The sequence below is a fragment of the Gallus gallus genome, chromosome 13 (genome assembly GCF_016699485.2).
Source record: "Gallus gallus isolate bGalGal1 chromosome 13, bGalGal1.mat.broiler.GRCg7b, whole genome shotgun sequence".
Taxonomy (NCBI): Eukaryota; Metazoa; Chordata; class Aves; order Galliformes; family Phasianidae; genus Gallus; species Gallus gallus.
In genome coordinates, this window is record NC_052544.1 from 14,686,677 (window position 1) to 14,702,935 (window position 16,259).

At 46.2% G+C, this 16,259-nt stretch overlaps 1 protein-coding gene and 1 long non-coding RNA gene across 56 annotated transcripts in view; one reads left to right on the forward strand and one right to left on the reverse strand.

The window, feature by feature from the left end:
* Positions 1–11,003, reverse strand: part of LOC101749758 — a 49,866-nt gene extending 38,863 nt beyond the window's left edge. For 41 of the 44 annotated variants that reach the window (XR_005839688.2, XR_005839662.2, XR_005839647.2 and 38 more), the window contains exons 1-2: positions 10,892–11,003; positions 898–7,805 (exon numbers count right to left, since the gene is read on the reverse strand). This is a non-coding gene — a long non-coding RNA (uncharacterized LOC101749758). The remainder of the gene's footprint in view (positions 1–897; positions 7,806–10,891) is intronic. The other 3 variants (XR_005839666.2, XR_005839650.2, XR_005839677.2) reach the window with 3 other exon arrangements.
* LOC101749540 (small integral membrane protein 32) lies at positions 9,491–13,828 on the forward strand. 12 transcript variants are annotated; one of them, XR_006931411.1, is made up of 4 exons: positions 9,724–10,138; positions 10,884–11,081; positions 11,250–11,979; positions 12,090–13,828. XR_006931411.1 is itself a non-coding variant. In XM_046900477.1 (4 exons), the coding sequence occupies exons 3-4, from the start codon at positions 11,550–11,552 to the stop codon at positions 12,133–12,135; spliced, it is 471 nt and encodes a 156-aa protein (XP_046756433.1). In that variant the 5' UTR covers positions 9,724–10,138; positions 10,884–11,081; positions 11,250–11,549; the 3' UTR covers positions 12,136–13,828. The 12 variants fall into 12 exon arrangements, 8 of the variants coding, with proteins under 8 accessions (XP_046756430.1, XP_046756433.1, XP_046756431.1 ...); XR_006931412.1 differs by having other exon boundaries at positions 9,724–9,789; positions 10,904–11,081; XM_046900477.1 differs by having other exon boundaries at positions 11,250–11,578; positions 11,694–13,828.
* The last annotated feature ends 2,431 nt before the right edge of the window (positions 13,829–16,259 follow it).

The window sequence follows — 16,259 nt, forward strand, 5'->3', positions numbered from 1 at the left end:
AAATGCTGCCTGCACCCACAGCAGTGGGGTTACCAGGGCTGCAGTTCTTGCCCAGAACATGGAAGCAAACCCCTACTCTTGAATCAGGCATTATTTTTACAGAGAGCAGCTGCTGAGGTTCACCAGGAGAATATTCCAAACGATGAATGATAAAATATTTATTAAACCCAGTGCAGCAGATTAGAGCTTTTATTCCTAGAAGACAGAGTGCAGACAGCTTCTTTCTACATGCAAGGACGAGTTCTGCAAATGCAAGCAAAGCAATATCACAAGCAGACAAAGCATAAAGTAAAATGAAATCATAAGTGCTAGGTAAAGAGCTTGAGAATTATTGCAAAGGGGGACTTCAGATCATTTAAAGCATGGAAAGCTGTACCTTACTGTAACAGGATACTTCAGGACTTATTTTGGGGGCTATATTGTTTATAAAATGTCTAAAAATAGCCTGACTTTAACTCCGCCACTTCTGTATACGCTTTCTTTCATTACAAAGTCATACACTTGTAAAGATGATTCTGTGAAGTATAATATACAATATTTCTACTCCTCAGAAACATAGAAACTGGTATCCAAGCATCAAGCAGAAAAACGTGCAATAAGGCCATTCAGTGCATCTTGAAGTTCCAAATTTAGGGAGGAAATTACACATGGGATCAGCTCCCAGAGGCAGCTTCTCAATTACACTGAGGTCCTTCAATCACCATGCATGCAAGCTGGCTTGCTGATGTATTAGGTTTGACACCATTAGCATTTCCCCTAGTGCCAAGGCAGGCACTGGAACTCCCCATGCAGAGGGGAAGGGGCTCCACGCAGCTCTGCTCAGCTCTCCTCTGGGAATAAGAGAGTCAGCACTGATAAAGAATTAAGTCAGAAACGTAGAATGGATAGAGTACATACCCCATTACACAATATCAGCAAATGCCAGACATAAGATGAGATGAGATGGTTCAAAGACTTCCCCTGGCAGAGGGAAGGAGCTGTGATCCAGCCTCCTGAGTATCACAGGTGATCACATCCAGCCTTTTGCATGACATTAAGAGTTGTTTGATGCAGGTGTGTCATCCTGAAAGGTACCCAGTTGTAGCTAAAAGAAAGCAAGACCTTAGGAATCAATCATTTTCCTTCTGGCTGGTTGCTAATTCTCCAGCTTTTAAAGGTTTGCCTTGGGTTAGCAACAGGTTGGGGCCATCAGCTCTTGCAGGCAGCCCTCCAGGGTGCAGCACATCTCCCATAAAGGCATGCATAGGTTGTATAGCATCATCTCCCAGAGTTTCTTTTGCTAAACAAACAGGAACAAGCTCTGAAACATATTTCCATCTGACAAAACATTTATTTACCTTCTGACTATAATGATGCTTTGTGGCACTAAAATCTAATCATCTGCCCCAAATAACGAGCCTGAGCATTGCTGCAGCAGGCAATAATGTCTATGTGCTGCCATCAGTACCTTTGGTTGTGAGTCACAAATGCAAAACCTGATGGACAAACTCAGCTTCTATATTTAAGTGCTGTGCTGCTTAACTAAGAAAAGTACCAAGCCAAGGGATGCTGCCTCTGCCATGCAACGAACTTGAATTTAACAAGTAGATCGCATGCATTTGTTGTAAAGCCAAAAAAAAAAGCATGGTAGTACATCTAAGGACCTTTATCATCAGGAGCAGTCATTTGTCATCATGTTCTAGTTCTCTCTCCTTCCATGCTTTAGCAAAGCAACTTGATTTTATTCCTTATGTAACACAGACTGGGTAATTGTCATATGTCCCATATGGTGTAGGTCATTCCCACAGCTGTTGATGCTCGATCTCAACTCCTGTTTCTCTGTGAACAGGCACACTACCAAGTTCTGATGCACATAATATATTAGCTAGAGGAAAAGGATTCCTTTTCAGTCATAAAAAATATGAAGGAATTAAAATATATATATTTTTTTTATCTAAAGCTAACCCAAAAATAAACCCAGTCCAGAAAAAAGTACCAAAACCTCTCACAAGATGGCAAAATCCACCCAGCTCTGAACTCGCGCGGTGTACACTGGAGCAGAGATAAAAACTTATCCCAACAGCAACGCGATGAGAAGGGAGGCATTCGCAGAGGATGCGATAAGCAGCGCAGTGCCGCCAGACAGGGAAACCGTTGAGGATCCTTCGGTGGTGACTGACGCTTCACGGTTTCGCACCCAAGGTGAAGAATTCCTGGGGCTTCAACAGCCTCGCGTTTGGGGGAAGGTAGTGAGAGCATTTTGTGAGCAAAGTAGGTCACGGCTCAGCAGGAGGGGCGCGTTGCCACATTTATCTGGGAAGATGCACGGCTTCTAAGAAGGTTTCTTTCTTTTCCCTGCCGTTATTTCATTTAGCAAAGCAGAATCCATATTCTAAGCAAAACAAATGGTTGTTATTTCTGGGTCGGCCCATTGTTCTTGGAATGGCTTTGTGAAAGAGGAAAGCGGTTGTACTGTCTCGCTACAAAAGATGGTGATTTCAGTAAGCAAGCTCAATTGTCTCAACAATATTCTGCAAACGAGCGTAAGAATTATATCAGAGAACAAAGTGTGAGTCATGCAGAATTACTCAATACGAAGCAGTATGTCAACTTTCATAGGATTTGGGTAATGTGGTTATCTCCTTAAATTATGCAGCAAGAGTCATGATGGAAACAAGACCCAGGAAGCAACAAAAATACCCACTTGCTTCAGGAGCAGAAAGTGGAAAACTTCAGCTGACAAAAAACCAAACCAAACAAAACTCTTTTAGGTCACATTTCTGATAGCTTACCTCAGCTCTGCAAAGCAAGCACAGAAATTACCCATAGAGGTCTGAGGAACAGTGATGTTTCATCCACTATCCCATCAAGAACGAGAGACTGATGACAGCAATGATTGAGGCTGGATTTTGACACTTGGAAGTACATAGAGTAGGTGGAGAGAAGATTTCAGTTATGCACACAGATGGAAGAAGTAGATCACTGGAGGACTGAAGAGTGACAGTATTAAGACAGATAAAGTAATTTATTTTATAGGAAGATGATTATACAGCTGAGAGTCTTTTTCTTTCCCCCAGCAGAGAGATAAAGGAGAGCAAACCTGCTTCTCTCTCCCATGATCCACGGATGTGTCATGTGCTTCTGATGGAGTCAGAGAGAAAGAAAACGGTGGAGAAGTGGGCGAACATTTGGATCGCCACCTGATTGACAACGTGCAACTCAGGGAATTGGCCCAGCATCAAGGAGTGTCTGATTAATTTTGGCAGGAAATACCGCTAACGAAAAGGAAAATGATCACGGAGCAGGCTCAGAATCGATGTGTTGCCCCACACTGAAAGAGCCACCATTGAAATGAATAATAATTTTACTAATTCCTTGTCCCAGGCATCAGCCTGAAGCATCTGCAACTTTATCTAGGCTTAGGAGTAGGGTTTATTTTTTTGCCAGTGTTTCTCAGGGTCCACTCAACCCAGTGACCAAAATAAAAGCCGAAATGCCAGCAGTTGCCCATTGGGAGTTGCTCGGATCTCAGTGTGAATACCCTCCCAGATGTGGGGTGAAGTGCTCTGTAGCTCCAAATTTCAGGATTTCCAGCCATGATACCATGCACTGAGCAGAAAACACGCTGTGTTACAGTACCAATGCCTCTGTCTTCTGCACCAAGTAAAAGCACAGCTAATGCGTTTTGGTTTTCTAACATGAAAATGATTTGTACCATGGCACAGCAAAACAAATCCTCTCTTGTAGCCAATATAGGAAATAAAAGATCAAATCTGAAATTTTCCTACAAAAAGATGAAAGAAAAATATGGAAAATGGCTCAACATGCCTCAAAATTATTCCAAGAACCGATTGCCTTTGAATTGGCAATACTCTTTAGCCACCAGGTCATCAGTTCCTTCTTTTACAAAGTAAGAGCTCAAAGGTATTTTAAAATTGGAGGGCAGAATACCTTTCCACAGGCCATCCTTTTTTCCTGCTGACCTTCCCTAATATCACCTGCAGAACACGTGCAGACAGCATACAGCCCTTCCCCTTCCTTTGTGTATTCTTCCTCTGCACACCTCTGAGAGACACAAAGAGTTGAACCAATCACCAAAAGAAATGCATGTGTCTAAATTCTTTTCCTTTCAGTATTCTGTGTATTTCCTGAGGATCTGAGCCCAGAGACACCAGATGGTCGTTTTTCTCAGATCTTTATGCACCTACACATGGCAAATAGGTGCCCAGGGCTATTTTCAAGCACATCCAAACACTTCACTCTCTAAATAGCCATTAAGAATATGGATGCAATGTTTGCACCATACAAGATTTTTCTTATGAAACCAAAGGTAAAGCTGCTTCTAGGGGAACTTTGTCAGAAAGGATGCACACCTGCAGGCCGGAGAGTGGATGCCCCGTAGATTGGTGGCATTGCAGCCGTATGGCAATGTGAGACAAAGCAAAGCAATGAGAGCTGCTCTAGGAATAACCTGGCACTAGAAGAGACAAAAAATAAAAATAAAAAAATCAAGGTAAAAGTGCTTTCATAAACTCAGAACACTCAGCTGAAATTCTGCCTGTAAACACTGAGCCGTGAGCCCTGAACCACAAGACAAGACCGAGGTTGACCAAAAAACAAGACCAAAGGCTGCAGGCATGTTTGCTGGGAGCAATGAGGAATAGGGCATTGCTGCGGTTCTTCGGAATGTGTGCTTTTCAGCTGCTCTTGCGAGAAGCAGTTTTTAACTGAGAGATTTTTCTCGGGTTCCTGATAGCTCAGCAAATTAGTTTACAGTGGAATACAATGGGAGATACACCTGGGGAACAATTAGAGAGTCTTAACATGAAAGAAAAAGTCACGGGGAGAAGTCTCTTAACTATAATTCCTATTTCTGTCTCAAAGGGAATTAGCAGAATTTTCTGACTTTGATCTTCTGAAGAATGAGTTTCTGAACCTTACTGGTCATTTTTCTCAATTTCAGATAGGGATTCGATGAGAGATAAAACGCCAGCAATTTAAAAGGGACAGTTCTGCCTGTATTTGTCACCATTTCCGTACTGATCATTGCAAAAGTTCAGTTAAAGGGATTTTATAGCAGCCGATCTGTTATAATTAATGAGTTTTGGTAATTAATGGCTGGCCTGATGGAGCCTTTGAGAACAATCACAACTTTTCTCCCCTTAAAAATGCAGCAATGGGTTAAACGATAGCACGGCTGAGACAGTTCCAGCATTAACCAAAGTTAATAGTCCTTTTGCTGGCAGTTCTCAGAGACTGTACAAACTGTGCTAATTATTATAAAGCATGAATTTTAATAACAGCACTGCATTTCTCACACACATAGGTTCAAAACTAATTAAATGCAACGGGAATACATTATTCTCCATATAGACAAGGAATGTTACTGAGTAACACCACCTTACCACATCACCTCCAAAGGAATGACTTGCTAACCGCTTTCCTCTGCAAACTTAAAGGTCAGGTGAAGTTTTCTTTCTCCAGCTGTGGTGTATTAAGATGCAGATATTTCAAGGGTGTGAGATTGAAGGTGTTTCTATTGGCTCTGTATTTCCTGCAGTTTTCCTTTTGTGACCAATGTGAAAAAGGTAATGCTGTTATCCCAAATAATATCGGTTATTGCGCTTCTCAAATTTATTTCCGCGAAGCTAAGGCAATGAAATTAAAACCTATTTGTTTGCTCCACCAAAGAGCAGATGTTCCAGAAGCAATAAGATTTTAGGTTATTAAAATAATCCCTGTCACGGGCTGATAGATTTTCTTTCCCAGTGTATTCAATGAGTTTTTCCGACCACAGTTGGTGCTGTGTGGAGGAGCCTCTGCCCGCTGCGGAGCACTGCTCCATTGCTGCTGCTCTGCCAGAGCTGCTCAGCTTTGGGCAGGAAGATTGCCTTGTTTAACGATAACTGCATCACACAATGAGTGACAGAGAGCCAAAGGGTCACCAGAGAGAATGAAGAGGTGAAAAGTTGGGATCTACAAAGCTCAGCCATGCTCACAGGTAAACCAAGATGGGCACAAGTGGTTTCCCTTCCAGCAGATGTTGCTGGCTGAGCTTTGCTTTTCCCAGTATAATTAAATGGAGCCTAAATACAGAGTGCTGACGTCATGTCCTTCACCAGCATTCTACTCTACCACAGAAGAAGGAATAACCAGACACAGAAACCTGGCATAGAGGACCATCAATCTTTTACCTCCGTTTTGGGCAAACATGTTAAAAAAAAAAGCAAACTTGATGTGAGAGCAGATGGGGCAGCCCCATCCCTGCCCCAGGCAGCCCGTTTGCTTCCAGGGATGCTCTCTGTGTGCTGCCAAAGGTGTCTATTTTAGCACTGAGAAGACCTCTGAGCTGAACAGAACCAGTGCTGTGATCTGTTGAGTCAGATTGCTATTAATGGTAAACCAGAAATTATAAAGCTGTTCTTCTTTACCAAGCAGCACACGAACAATTGAACATCAGCGCTCTTCCCCAGCTTGCTGAGGAACACCACGATTGGTTTTCCTTTAATTTTTTGGGGCCACAGGTAGAAGTGCACCTTCCAGCAGTAGCCAGCAACACAGCCTGGCACTTCCCAAAATAAAGTTTAGCTCAGCCTCTGAAATTGATGCCCACCCCGAGAAGGGTGATGTGCTGCTCTTTCACTTGATTCAATTCCTACCCCCGAAAGGTACCCAAGGGCCCAGGATTTAGCACTGTTTGTGTGAACAGTATTTCCGAGCTGACACTGTAAGCAGCCTTAACTCACACCAGGAGCAATAATCAACAGCCAACCCTGCACAATACATTTGCTTTGCTCAATTACACGAGCAGGGAGGCATGCACACAGCAAGCCCCGTTGGTGCCTGGAAGAGTGGACTTCCTATCTGCAGCAAAGATGCTGTGTTAGAGCAATGGGTTCATGGCTCAAACTTGTTAAAGTTTACAGTTCTGAACTCAAACTTGCAGAAGAGCACCAACACCACTGGAGATGGCAATTTCAGATCAATTTCTACAAGATTGGAGGAAAACTTTCACCCTATTTTAGCTGGTTCTTTGCTCTTATTTTACTGCACTGAAGCACCTTGCCACCTTCCATGATTAATGCTCAGGACCCTTGCAGTGTCAGGAAGTAGCATCAAGGCCATTTTTTACCCAGGGAAGTGGGCTGCAGAATAGGCCACTGGTCAGAGCGATAGCAGGCTTGGTCTGTGTGTGGGGAGCCCAGGCTGCCCCTTGTTTGCACAGAACACACGTGCAGGTCTGGGGGTCACCCAGGTTTAGTAGTTCATCCATACTACTTTGTGTCACAACCAAGGAAGAACTTAAAATGCAAAGCAAAAATCAATAATCAGAGAAGAAAGAGAAACCCCACCCCACCTGTCATTCACTGTCTGAGAGAAGCAGACACCGACAGACCATGCAGAACAGGAGGAGCAGTTTCCAGCACCAGAGTGTTGTACAAGAAACAACAACAGTACAGACAGGCTCCACCAGTCAGACACCCCACGATGGTCTGCAAAGCTTTCCTTGTGATTCTCCTCTCATTCCACACTAAGATAGGGCAGAGCAGGGGGATGCCAGGGAAAGATTTCTAGCTGAGGGTTCACCCCTTTCCCAAAACAGTCCCACCTGACCAGAACTCTCAACACAGCAGCCAAAGCTGAGTGGGCTGGCAGAGGGGCAGAGCGCTTCTTCCCTCCTTGGAGTGGCGCCTTGGCCAACTGAGAGGCTCCTCACCACTGGAGAGCGGAGGATTTAGGCAGAGCATTGAGGAAATGCACAGAAGCTCCCATTTCCACTGGATCCGCAGACCTCTCTGGATGCTTTTTAGAGGCTTCCGTTTCAGCTGGTGAGAACAGACCCCAAGAAACATGACGTTAGAGCTCAATTTTAGACACAACAAACATGTTCTTAAGAAATAAAATATTTTCCACACTTGTCTGCACTTCGGCCAATTTCCTCAGGCATCCAGATCTGCTTTTAAGCACCAAAGGCAGCACCCTCTCTTTAAGTGTCTGCTGCTTAGCTTTAAGATCCTGCATTGGAAAATACAGTCTTTGGCATTTGATAGTCAGGCACACAGAATAAGTGTTTTACTTCAGAGCAATTAAAAGAGGAAATGACCTCAGCATATTATTTTTATTTTTTCTCTCTCTTTTTTTAAAGGTTTTAAGGCTGTTTGTACGTGACACTGGAAAACTACAGCCCGTGATTTATAGTTTCTGGTCTGCTAATAGAAACAAACCCCTCCACCACCACTTACTCCTCAGCAGAAGGATCGTAACAGATTGTAAATGGTTGCATTACCGGGAAAGATAATGCTCCTTTCCACTCTCATTTCCCTCAGTTGATTTTTATCATGGTAGGGGTTGAGTAAGCGTGTAAGAGACAGATCATGCATTATTTACCAGTCTGGAAATGGAGAAAGGCTCCAGCAATCTGCTGCACAACCAAAGCCCAAGCACTGGTCACTCTGTGTTTTACATCCTGCTTGTTTGCAGCTTGGCTGATGGTTGTTAAAGCTAACACCGTGGTCTGGGTCACCAGGAGAGTGTTAGCTGATAGGGCCCAGCACTGAATTCCAAGTGGTTTGTGCCAGCATTGGTTGTACTATGGCAAAAGTGGACCGAGGTGAGGGCCAGAACCACCACCGAGTCACCACAGAATCATAGGATGGCATGGATTGGAAGCAGCACTCAAATGGTGCTCAGAACAAGGACCTCTCTGGACTCATCCCTATGGTGACGCTGACCCAAATCCTGAGGGAGCCAGGAAGGCACAGCACTGAGAGGTTCATTACATTGCTAACAGCCACTGCTGGAGGCTCCATGCATGCCCTTGCAGCATCATTTCCAGCACGCATTACAACCTCACCCAAACAAGTCGTTAAATGCTGGAAACCTTAAAGTAAAGTAAAAGGAAACAAGCAAAAAATAACAACAAAGCTACTAAGTTAACTTAGTGAGGAAAAATTACAAGGAACTGAGGACTTTAAATGAGCTTCCAAATTAAGGAAAACAAGGGGAAAGGATCAGCTCTTCTTATTTGCAATTAAAGCCTTATTTATAGCAATTCGGGTTTTTTGAGATTAAGCCTGGATGTGGTGCTGCTGAAAACACCTCTGATTTACTACTCCCAGAGCTTCTCATCCCTTTGTATATCAGCCAGCCAGCCCAAAGCAGGGGGAGCTTTTCCCACCCCAGAGCCCACATACACCCAGGGCAGCTGTAAAACACCCGAGGATTTATTCCAGCGCTCACACCGTGACCATTAGCAACGGTTCTCAACCCAAAGCCATGGCACAAGTGCTGAACTACTGCATCCTCAGGGCAGAAAACAAACCCTGAAAGAGCATGAGATAACATTTTGTAGGAGAAAAAGGGAAAACATTTTGGTTCCATGCGTAACCTGCAGCCAGCAGGAGTGGAAAAAGGGGGCTCCGGCTGTCCCTTCAGCCTTGGGGACACCTCCAGTGGATAACAGGAGTGCTCCTCTAATGCAACACTTCTGTGCATCCACTGCAGCATTTTTGAGGAGTTGGCAATGTTTGCACAGAAGCCATTTTAATAAGCTTTGGGCTGAAAGACGTGAACCACGAAGACAATCCTTGCTATTTACAGCTCTCAGCCCCCGGCTGCCTCTCTGCTTTTCCTACCGGATTAATAAAACCAATAAAGTAAACAAACAAAGGATGCAAAGTTTGGTTTGCAAACAAAGGCCAACCAAAGTTCAGGGAGGAAGAGGGCAGGGTGCTGGGAAGACACGCAGACCGCCAACCATCCACGTCCTGCTCTGCTCGGTGCTGCTCTGGCTGCAAGGAAACACCACAGGTAGGACAGTTGGGAACTGCACCAGCTTTTTTATGGCTCTGTTGACTTTTCCAGCCCCTGTGCTGGCTGCCTGCCTCTCCGAGCTGCTCTTTGAACCAATACAGAGTAAATATGGGTAACCACAGCCGCTCTGTGGGCAGGGGGAATGGCCCCAGGAGGAGCCACTGCGGCGCCCCGTTCTGGGGTTAAAGATGGGGAAATAAACCAGGGCACGGGGAAAAGTCAGCTCCTCTGGCTGGAGAGGGGGAGATAAACCAAGAAAGAAAGAAAATAAAACCCAGCAAAAGCCTCAGAGGAACATCGCCCTGCAAATTCACATCTTGACCCAAAGCAAGGAGGCAAAGAGCAGGTAGGGGCTGTTCTGCTGATGGGAGCAGGAGGATGGGGAACCGAGCTGTGAGCAGACAGCAGCCTTCAGCCATGCCACCAGGAGGGCACAGGGGCTCAGCAGGTACCTGGAGCTCAGCAGATAGGAACAGGCTGCACAAGGGCATTGCCTCCCAGCAGAGCCTTCATTTCCTTTGATTTAAATCTGCCCGACGCGGGGATTTCTCCTTTTTTCATTCCCTCTTTCCTAGCAGAAACATTTATTATGCTAATTGAAATGTTTAACCTCCCTGGACCGCTGGCTGCAATAGCTCATCATAAGCAGCTTTAATGTTTGCTTGGATGGGTACCCTGGGGATGGAGAACACGTCGGATGCTCGTTGCCGTCGCTTTCCCCTGCACTCCTCTCTCCCCAGCCCCTCTGCACCCTTTCCTCGCCCCTTCCCCAAGTTGGGGCGAGTGAAAAGAAAGCATTAACCGCGCTTATCTGATGCGACAGGCTGGCGAGCAGCCAGCAGCTAATAGCGGCATAAAGGCAGTTTGATGGAAAAAATTAACATGCTAATTGTCAGGCTGGAGAGGGTGCCGGGGCCCGTATGAAAGAAAGAGAGAAAAAAAAAAAAAGGAAACAAAAAGGCATTCTCTGTGCTGGAGAGATCAGTTTTAACAATAGAGATCTGAGAGAGGGGAAAAAAAAAGGAGGAGGAAAAAAGAGGTTTCGATGCCTTCGCCTTCTTTTTGTCCCATTCTCTGCTGCCCTCCCCCAGCTCCAAACCTCTCCCCGCAGCCTGGGGCTCTCACTGGGGTTGCTCGGAGGATCTCTCGCCGCTCAGCACGGTGCCCCCGGCAGACACACCGCGCTCCCTCCCTTCCCGGCAGAGAGTGACGCTGCGGAGGAGCTCCGGCAGAAGGAAAAGTCCCGTTTGGCACAATCCTGCCCAGTCCCGCTCCGCAGCGCGGCTGAGGTGAGGGCAGAGGGGAGGTTTCCAAAGATCCTCTCCCCCCTCCGATTTACGGGGAGGAACTCTGCTGTTTCTATTTTGTAAAACAAAGAGACCTCGGACAGATTATTTTTTCATTTGGTTTGTTGTGTTTTGTTTCTTTTTTCTTTTTCTTTTTTTTTTCCCTCAAAGCGAAAAGAAATGCTTGGAAAGCAGCAAGCCCAGCCTTGGAATGGGCTCTACACAGCGCACCGATAACCGGGATTAAGAAACTCAACTCATGCACCGGGATTCCCGCAGCGGGCAGGATCCTGGGGGAGAGCACAGCGAACCCAGCGGGATGCCAACGCTTCAGCCGCCCCTCTCCGCGGATCCCGTTTAACCCCGGCTCCATCCCACTCGGAAAAAGCACCCGGAGGGCCGCCGTGCCCTCCCCTGGACGGCATCGAGGGCTCCAAGCAGCCCAGACCCGGTCCGAGGGCTGCGCACTCCATGTGCCCGCAGGCGGGAGCGGCACAGAGGTACCCGCGCCGGTTGTGATTTATGTCTGTGGATGAATGCTGTAAATATGAGCCACGGAGATTTAAGAGCAAATCCCCTCGCACGGCTCAGGGAGTAATTTGGTTTTACTTCTAGGCAAAATGCGGCTCGCTGTCAGGATTTTACAAGCGGGAATATTCTCCCTTCCCTATGCCAAACAGTGACTGCGTGTGCTCTCGTTCTTTACTTCGACCGTGGAGGAAATTTAAGCAAGAACATGTATAGTGAATTGCTAAACTCAACCAGTGCCACCGAAGCTCACCTCATCCTTCAGACCAACACTCCCTACCTGGGCAGCACGCAGCGACCCGTCAGCTCCTCCGCCTTCTACCTGTCGACAGCCAGGGTGCTAAAAGAAGGGGAGATCAACAAGCCCGACCTGGTGACTTACATCATCCTCTTTTTCTTTCTGCTCTTGACTGTGACACTCATCGTGCTCTTCATTAACTGCCAGCTGAAAAATTCTTTTTTTGCTACTCTTCCTTACGACAGATCCCTCCGGGAAGCGAGGAGCCCGTGGAGGACACAGGCTGTGTGACACGAGGGGGGAAACGGCGTCTTCCAGCAGCAGCAGGGAGCAGCAGCGCTGCGCGACACAGCATTCTCGTCCGCATGGCAGCGGGTGGGTTCGACCCTCCTTAAGATAAGAGGCTGCGCCGCAGGGAAAGGCTGCTGAAAGAGCCGCCGTATGCAGATGGGAATGGCTGTAAATAAAATGCTGTACGACGAACTGAAGAGAGCACGCTTTGGCAAATTGATACCCGCAAAAAGGAAATTGCCCCCCGATTCCAGATTAAGCGCTATATGTATGCAAATGTCATCACCGACCCATTCAGTGCCCATAGAAGGACATTTGCATTAACAACAATCTCTGATTTGTGCATCTGGTGCAGATTGTTACCCACGTTTATGAAATCATAGCACTGAATGTAAAGCAGTGTATTTACCTAACGGCTCCACTCTGAGGACGAGAGTTTACTTTCCAGCCCCGTTTCTCTCCACTGCTGCTGAAACGCTCGGTAACGCCACGGGAGCCATACCCGGCAGGAGAAAACCAGAAACAGTGGCTTAGGTTTTGGTTGGGATGCTGCTGGGGGTGGCGGCGGTGTTTTATTGCATCTTCAGTTGGGTTTCAAGTCACTGCCAGCTATGGGAACCACTGAATACCTAAGTAACTTGTTTTCAACTTCAAGTCGCAAAGGAAATTGCTTGCCACAGCATGAAACCAAAATAATCAGGACGGAGAGAAGGAAGGAGAGAAAATAAACACCGTTAATCGTATGTAAACTAATGAAAGGGGAGAGCAGAGCGCTCCAAGCTCCGTACGAGAAGCACATAACTTTGGAGAGCCACTGTGTTACAGCAGGAGCTGCTTCACGGCAGCAGCACCGCTCCTTGCTCTCGCTATAAGGCCAGCAGTTGGGAGCATGCTTCATCAGAAGGGCAGCAGCATGATTGATTCACCACTCATTAATGGTAACATACACTGGTTTAGAGTAATTAGCAATCCGGTTTTGTTCTAGAAGCTGTACTCCTGCTTCACCTTTGCTGACGTGCTATTTAAATAGATGACAGTTTTTAGGAAATTTGCAGTTAGAGTGCCATAATTATAGACCATACAGCACAAACCCCAGAACAGTATTCATGTCCCCACAGCGGGCAAAGGGCTCTCTCCTGGTTGTTTTCTGAGCCACAGTGACTTTACACACAGCTGAATCGCAGGCAGCCAGAAACACACCCTGAAAACCAACTTCCACTCCCACTTTTGCAAGAGGATCTCCAGTCAAAGGAGAGGGGTTCGTGCAGTGCCAGAACTGCGCCCCTCAATGCATCCCTATCTCACGGAGCACAGCAGAAGTGCTGTGTGTATGTATGTATGTAAAGTATTTCATCCAAATGAGAGGATTTTACAATGCAATGACACACAAGCACGTGGGACAGAGACATGAACATAGCTGGGCCCTGACTGCGAGCTTTTATACAAAGAAGTTGCACAGTTGAGGCACTTCCAAGTCGTTGTCTTGGGTATCATCTTTTGCTATGCTCAAAAAAGTTAAGTCTACCACAGAGCAGCCTGAAATCCTTTATTCCTTGTCAGGTGGCCAATTTTTGTCTCCTCTGAACCAAACTTCACTGGTGTAATTCCAAATAATTATTCTAATGCAGAAATAAAGAATAAATTCAAGTGTGTTTATCTCAGCCCATTTTGAATAAATTGAGTTTTTATCAAATCAGCTATTTCTCATTTATTTTTAAGCAATGACAGCTTGTTTTCATCTATCAGCTATAACGAGCTCGGTCTAAAAATTCCTGCTGGCAAAACCCTCAGAACCTGATAGAACACATGTTGCATTGCACCATATTGTACATTTTATTTCATTACAGAACTCTAGAATAACCCTGGAATAACCACATGTTCCCCCACAGCCTGATATTTGGAGCAATGCTCCCAAAAGAATGACTTCTACTGCAGAAGAAAGCTTTGTCAATGCTACTCTAAGCTATGCACGAAATAGGCACGAAGAAAACATCTCTGCTTAAAAGGAGCTTATAAACAGGAGGAGGCTGACTTTTTACAGGGTCTGATAGCGATAGGGCATGGGGAATGGCTTTAAAGTAACAGAGGGTTTGATATCGCAAGGAAATTCTTTACTCAGAGGGCATTGAGGCACTGGCACTGCTGCCAGGGCTGTGATGCACCATCCCTGGAGGTGTCCGCAGCCATGGATGGGCCCTGGGCAGCCTGAGCTGGGAGCAGCCAGCACATGCAGGGTGGGGCTGGGGGCTGTGAGGTCCCTTCCAACACAACCACGTTGTGGTTCTGATTGTTATTACCCTGCTGTTTTGCCTAGACATCAATGTTGTTAGCCCAGCAGGACCCATCCTTTGTCTTGCCTTTCCTAGGTGTGAATGGAGTGGGCATTTCTATGGGCATTCATCCTCCTGCTTTTCCCTTTCCTCTGTGCAAAAACCGGGAGTTGGGCATGTTCTACAATTCCATCACTGCCGACACCTGGGAAGGACTCACTGATGGGACTCACAAAGCTGTCATAAAAGCAAACCATGCAACAGGCAAAGAATCAACACAAAAGCTAAGTACCTCACTTCTATTTAGGATGCCTCAGGCTGGTGCTGCGTGGCAAAGCAAAAGGCAGGGCTGCTGTTGCATGACCACGCTCTCCTAATTGGTGTCAAACCACAAGAGTCCCACCAATTTGTAACAGTACTTGCACTAATGAGTTTGCATCTAGTGGCGTCTTCAAGAGAAATGAAGAGCCCTCATCCCAGGGCATCACTTGAAGACAGGAATCACCACCACAGGGCTCCTCAACTCAGCTTTCATTAGGAACGATGAAGCTTTTCATTAGGAAGAGAAAAGGATGGAGGCTGGGGGCTGGCACAGAGCCATGAGCAAATGCCAAGAACAGTGAGGATTTAATAGTTGCTTTGCGGTTACGCCCCTATCTACTAAAGCATTTCTTTTCCTTGCCTTCCAAGCTTATAAAGAGGGATTCCAATGAAGAGTTGGGTAGAGCACAGTCTTGATTTCCCAGCCTTTTCCACAAGGCACTTGGAACATTTAGAACATCAGCAGAGAGATCAGACTGAAAAGGGGAAGATATGTTGGATTGGGCATTTGGCTGTAGGAGTTTGCTCTCTTCCTCACCTTAACATAAGACCCTGAGCTTACACCATAAACTCCAGGTAGAAGCAGATATGTTTGCTTTACATCTGTTTATCCATACAGAAAGGCTCTTCAGCAGGAGGTTACACTTGTAGTTTTCCAAGCTTTTTCCTGCCCTCTCCCTTTTTGCCCTCCCAACAAAACCCCATCCCAACCCACGGGGCTGAGCCCAGCAGTGTGGTACAACCACGGACACAATCTGTTCCCTCCTGACCTTCCGGGACTGCAATACCAATCTCTTACAAAACACTTCAGATCTCTTTCCACAGATTTCCTTTTAGGGAGCAACTGTTCAGAAGCCTGAAATCTCTCCAGTCTCAGGACACGATTCTCTACGTGGCTCTTACAGAAAAGGGTCTATTTTGTCATGCATTATCCCTAAAACTTCTCCATTCCAGCTGAAGTCTGACTCACCCCCAAAGCTGATGGCTTCTGTGAGGCTGGGACATTTGCTGAGAGCCATCTCTGGGTCTAAGAGGCTTCAGAAAAAATGAGATTTCACAGGAATGACTGCATTACACAGCATTTCTTACTTAGACCTAGAAATAACCATGTTGTTTACAACAGGAGAGGTACAACTTCAAAAAGAGAATGGAAAAAGTCTATAAAGAAGAAAACTCCTGTCCTTAGAATAACAGAGCTGTCAGGTTCCCCCCCCCCCCCCCCCCCCCCAATGTTTTATAAGGAGAAAAAAGGAGGAGGAGACAGCATTTATCCTCTTCATCTCTAAATATACCAATCTGCTGCTCAGTATCACTGCCAACACTGGAGTGTTACCTGCCTCCTCTTACTTAGTAAAGGCAAGGGGCTACGAAGGGACAGAACAAAGCATGGCTGCCTGCAAGGACCACCGCAGTCCAAGCCAGCTGCCGTATGAGACTTCCTATGCTGCCAGTACACCGTAAGGGACCCACAGAATCTCCGTGACACCATCAATGCACAAGCAGCCCCCTGCCCTAGGGCTGCTCAGAGCACTC

Excerpts from the sequence above, each read along its gene's own strand:
- LOC101749540 (XM_046900474.1), top strand. The coding sequence starts at position 9,651 with ATGCAAAGTTTGGTTTGCAAACAAAGGCCAACCAAAGTTCAGGGAGGA. Across the intron at positions 9,790-11,249 it reads GCTGCAAGGAAACACCACAG|CGAAAAGAAATGCTTGGAAA; the intron begins GTAGGACAGTTG and ends TTTCCCTCAAAG. Across the intron at positions 11,579-11,693 it reads CAGGCGGGAGCGGCACAGAG|GCAAAATGCGGCTCGCTGTC; the intron begins GTACCCGCGCCG and ends TTTTACTTCTAG.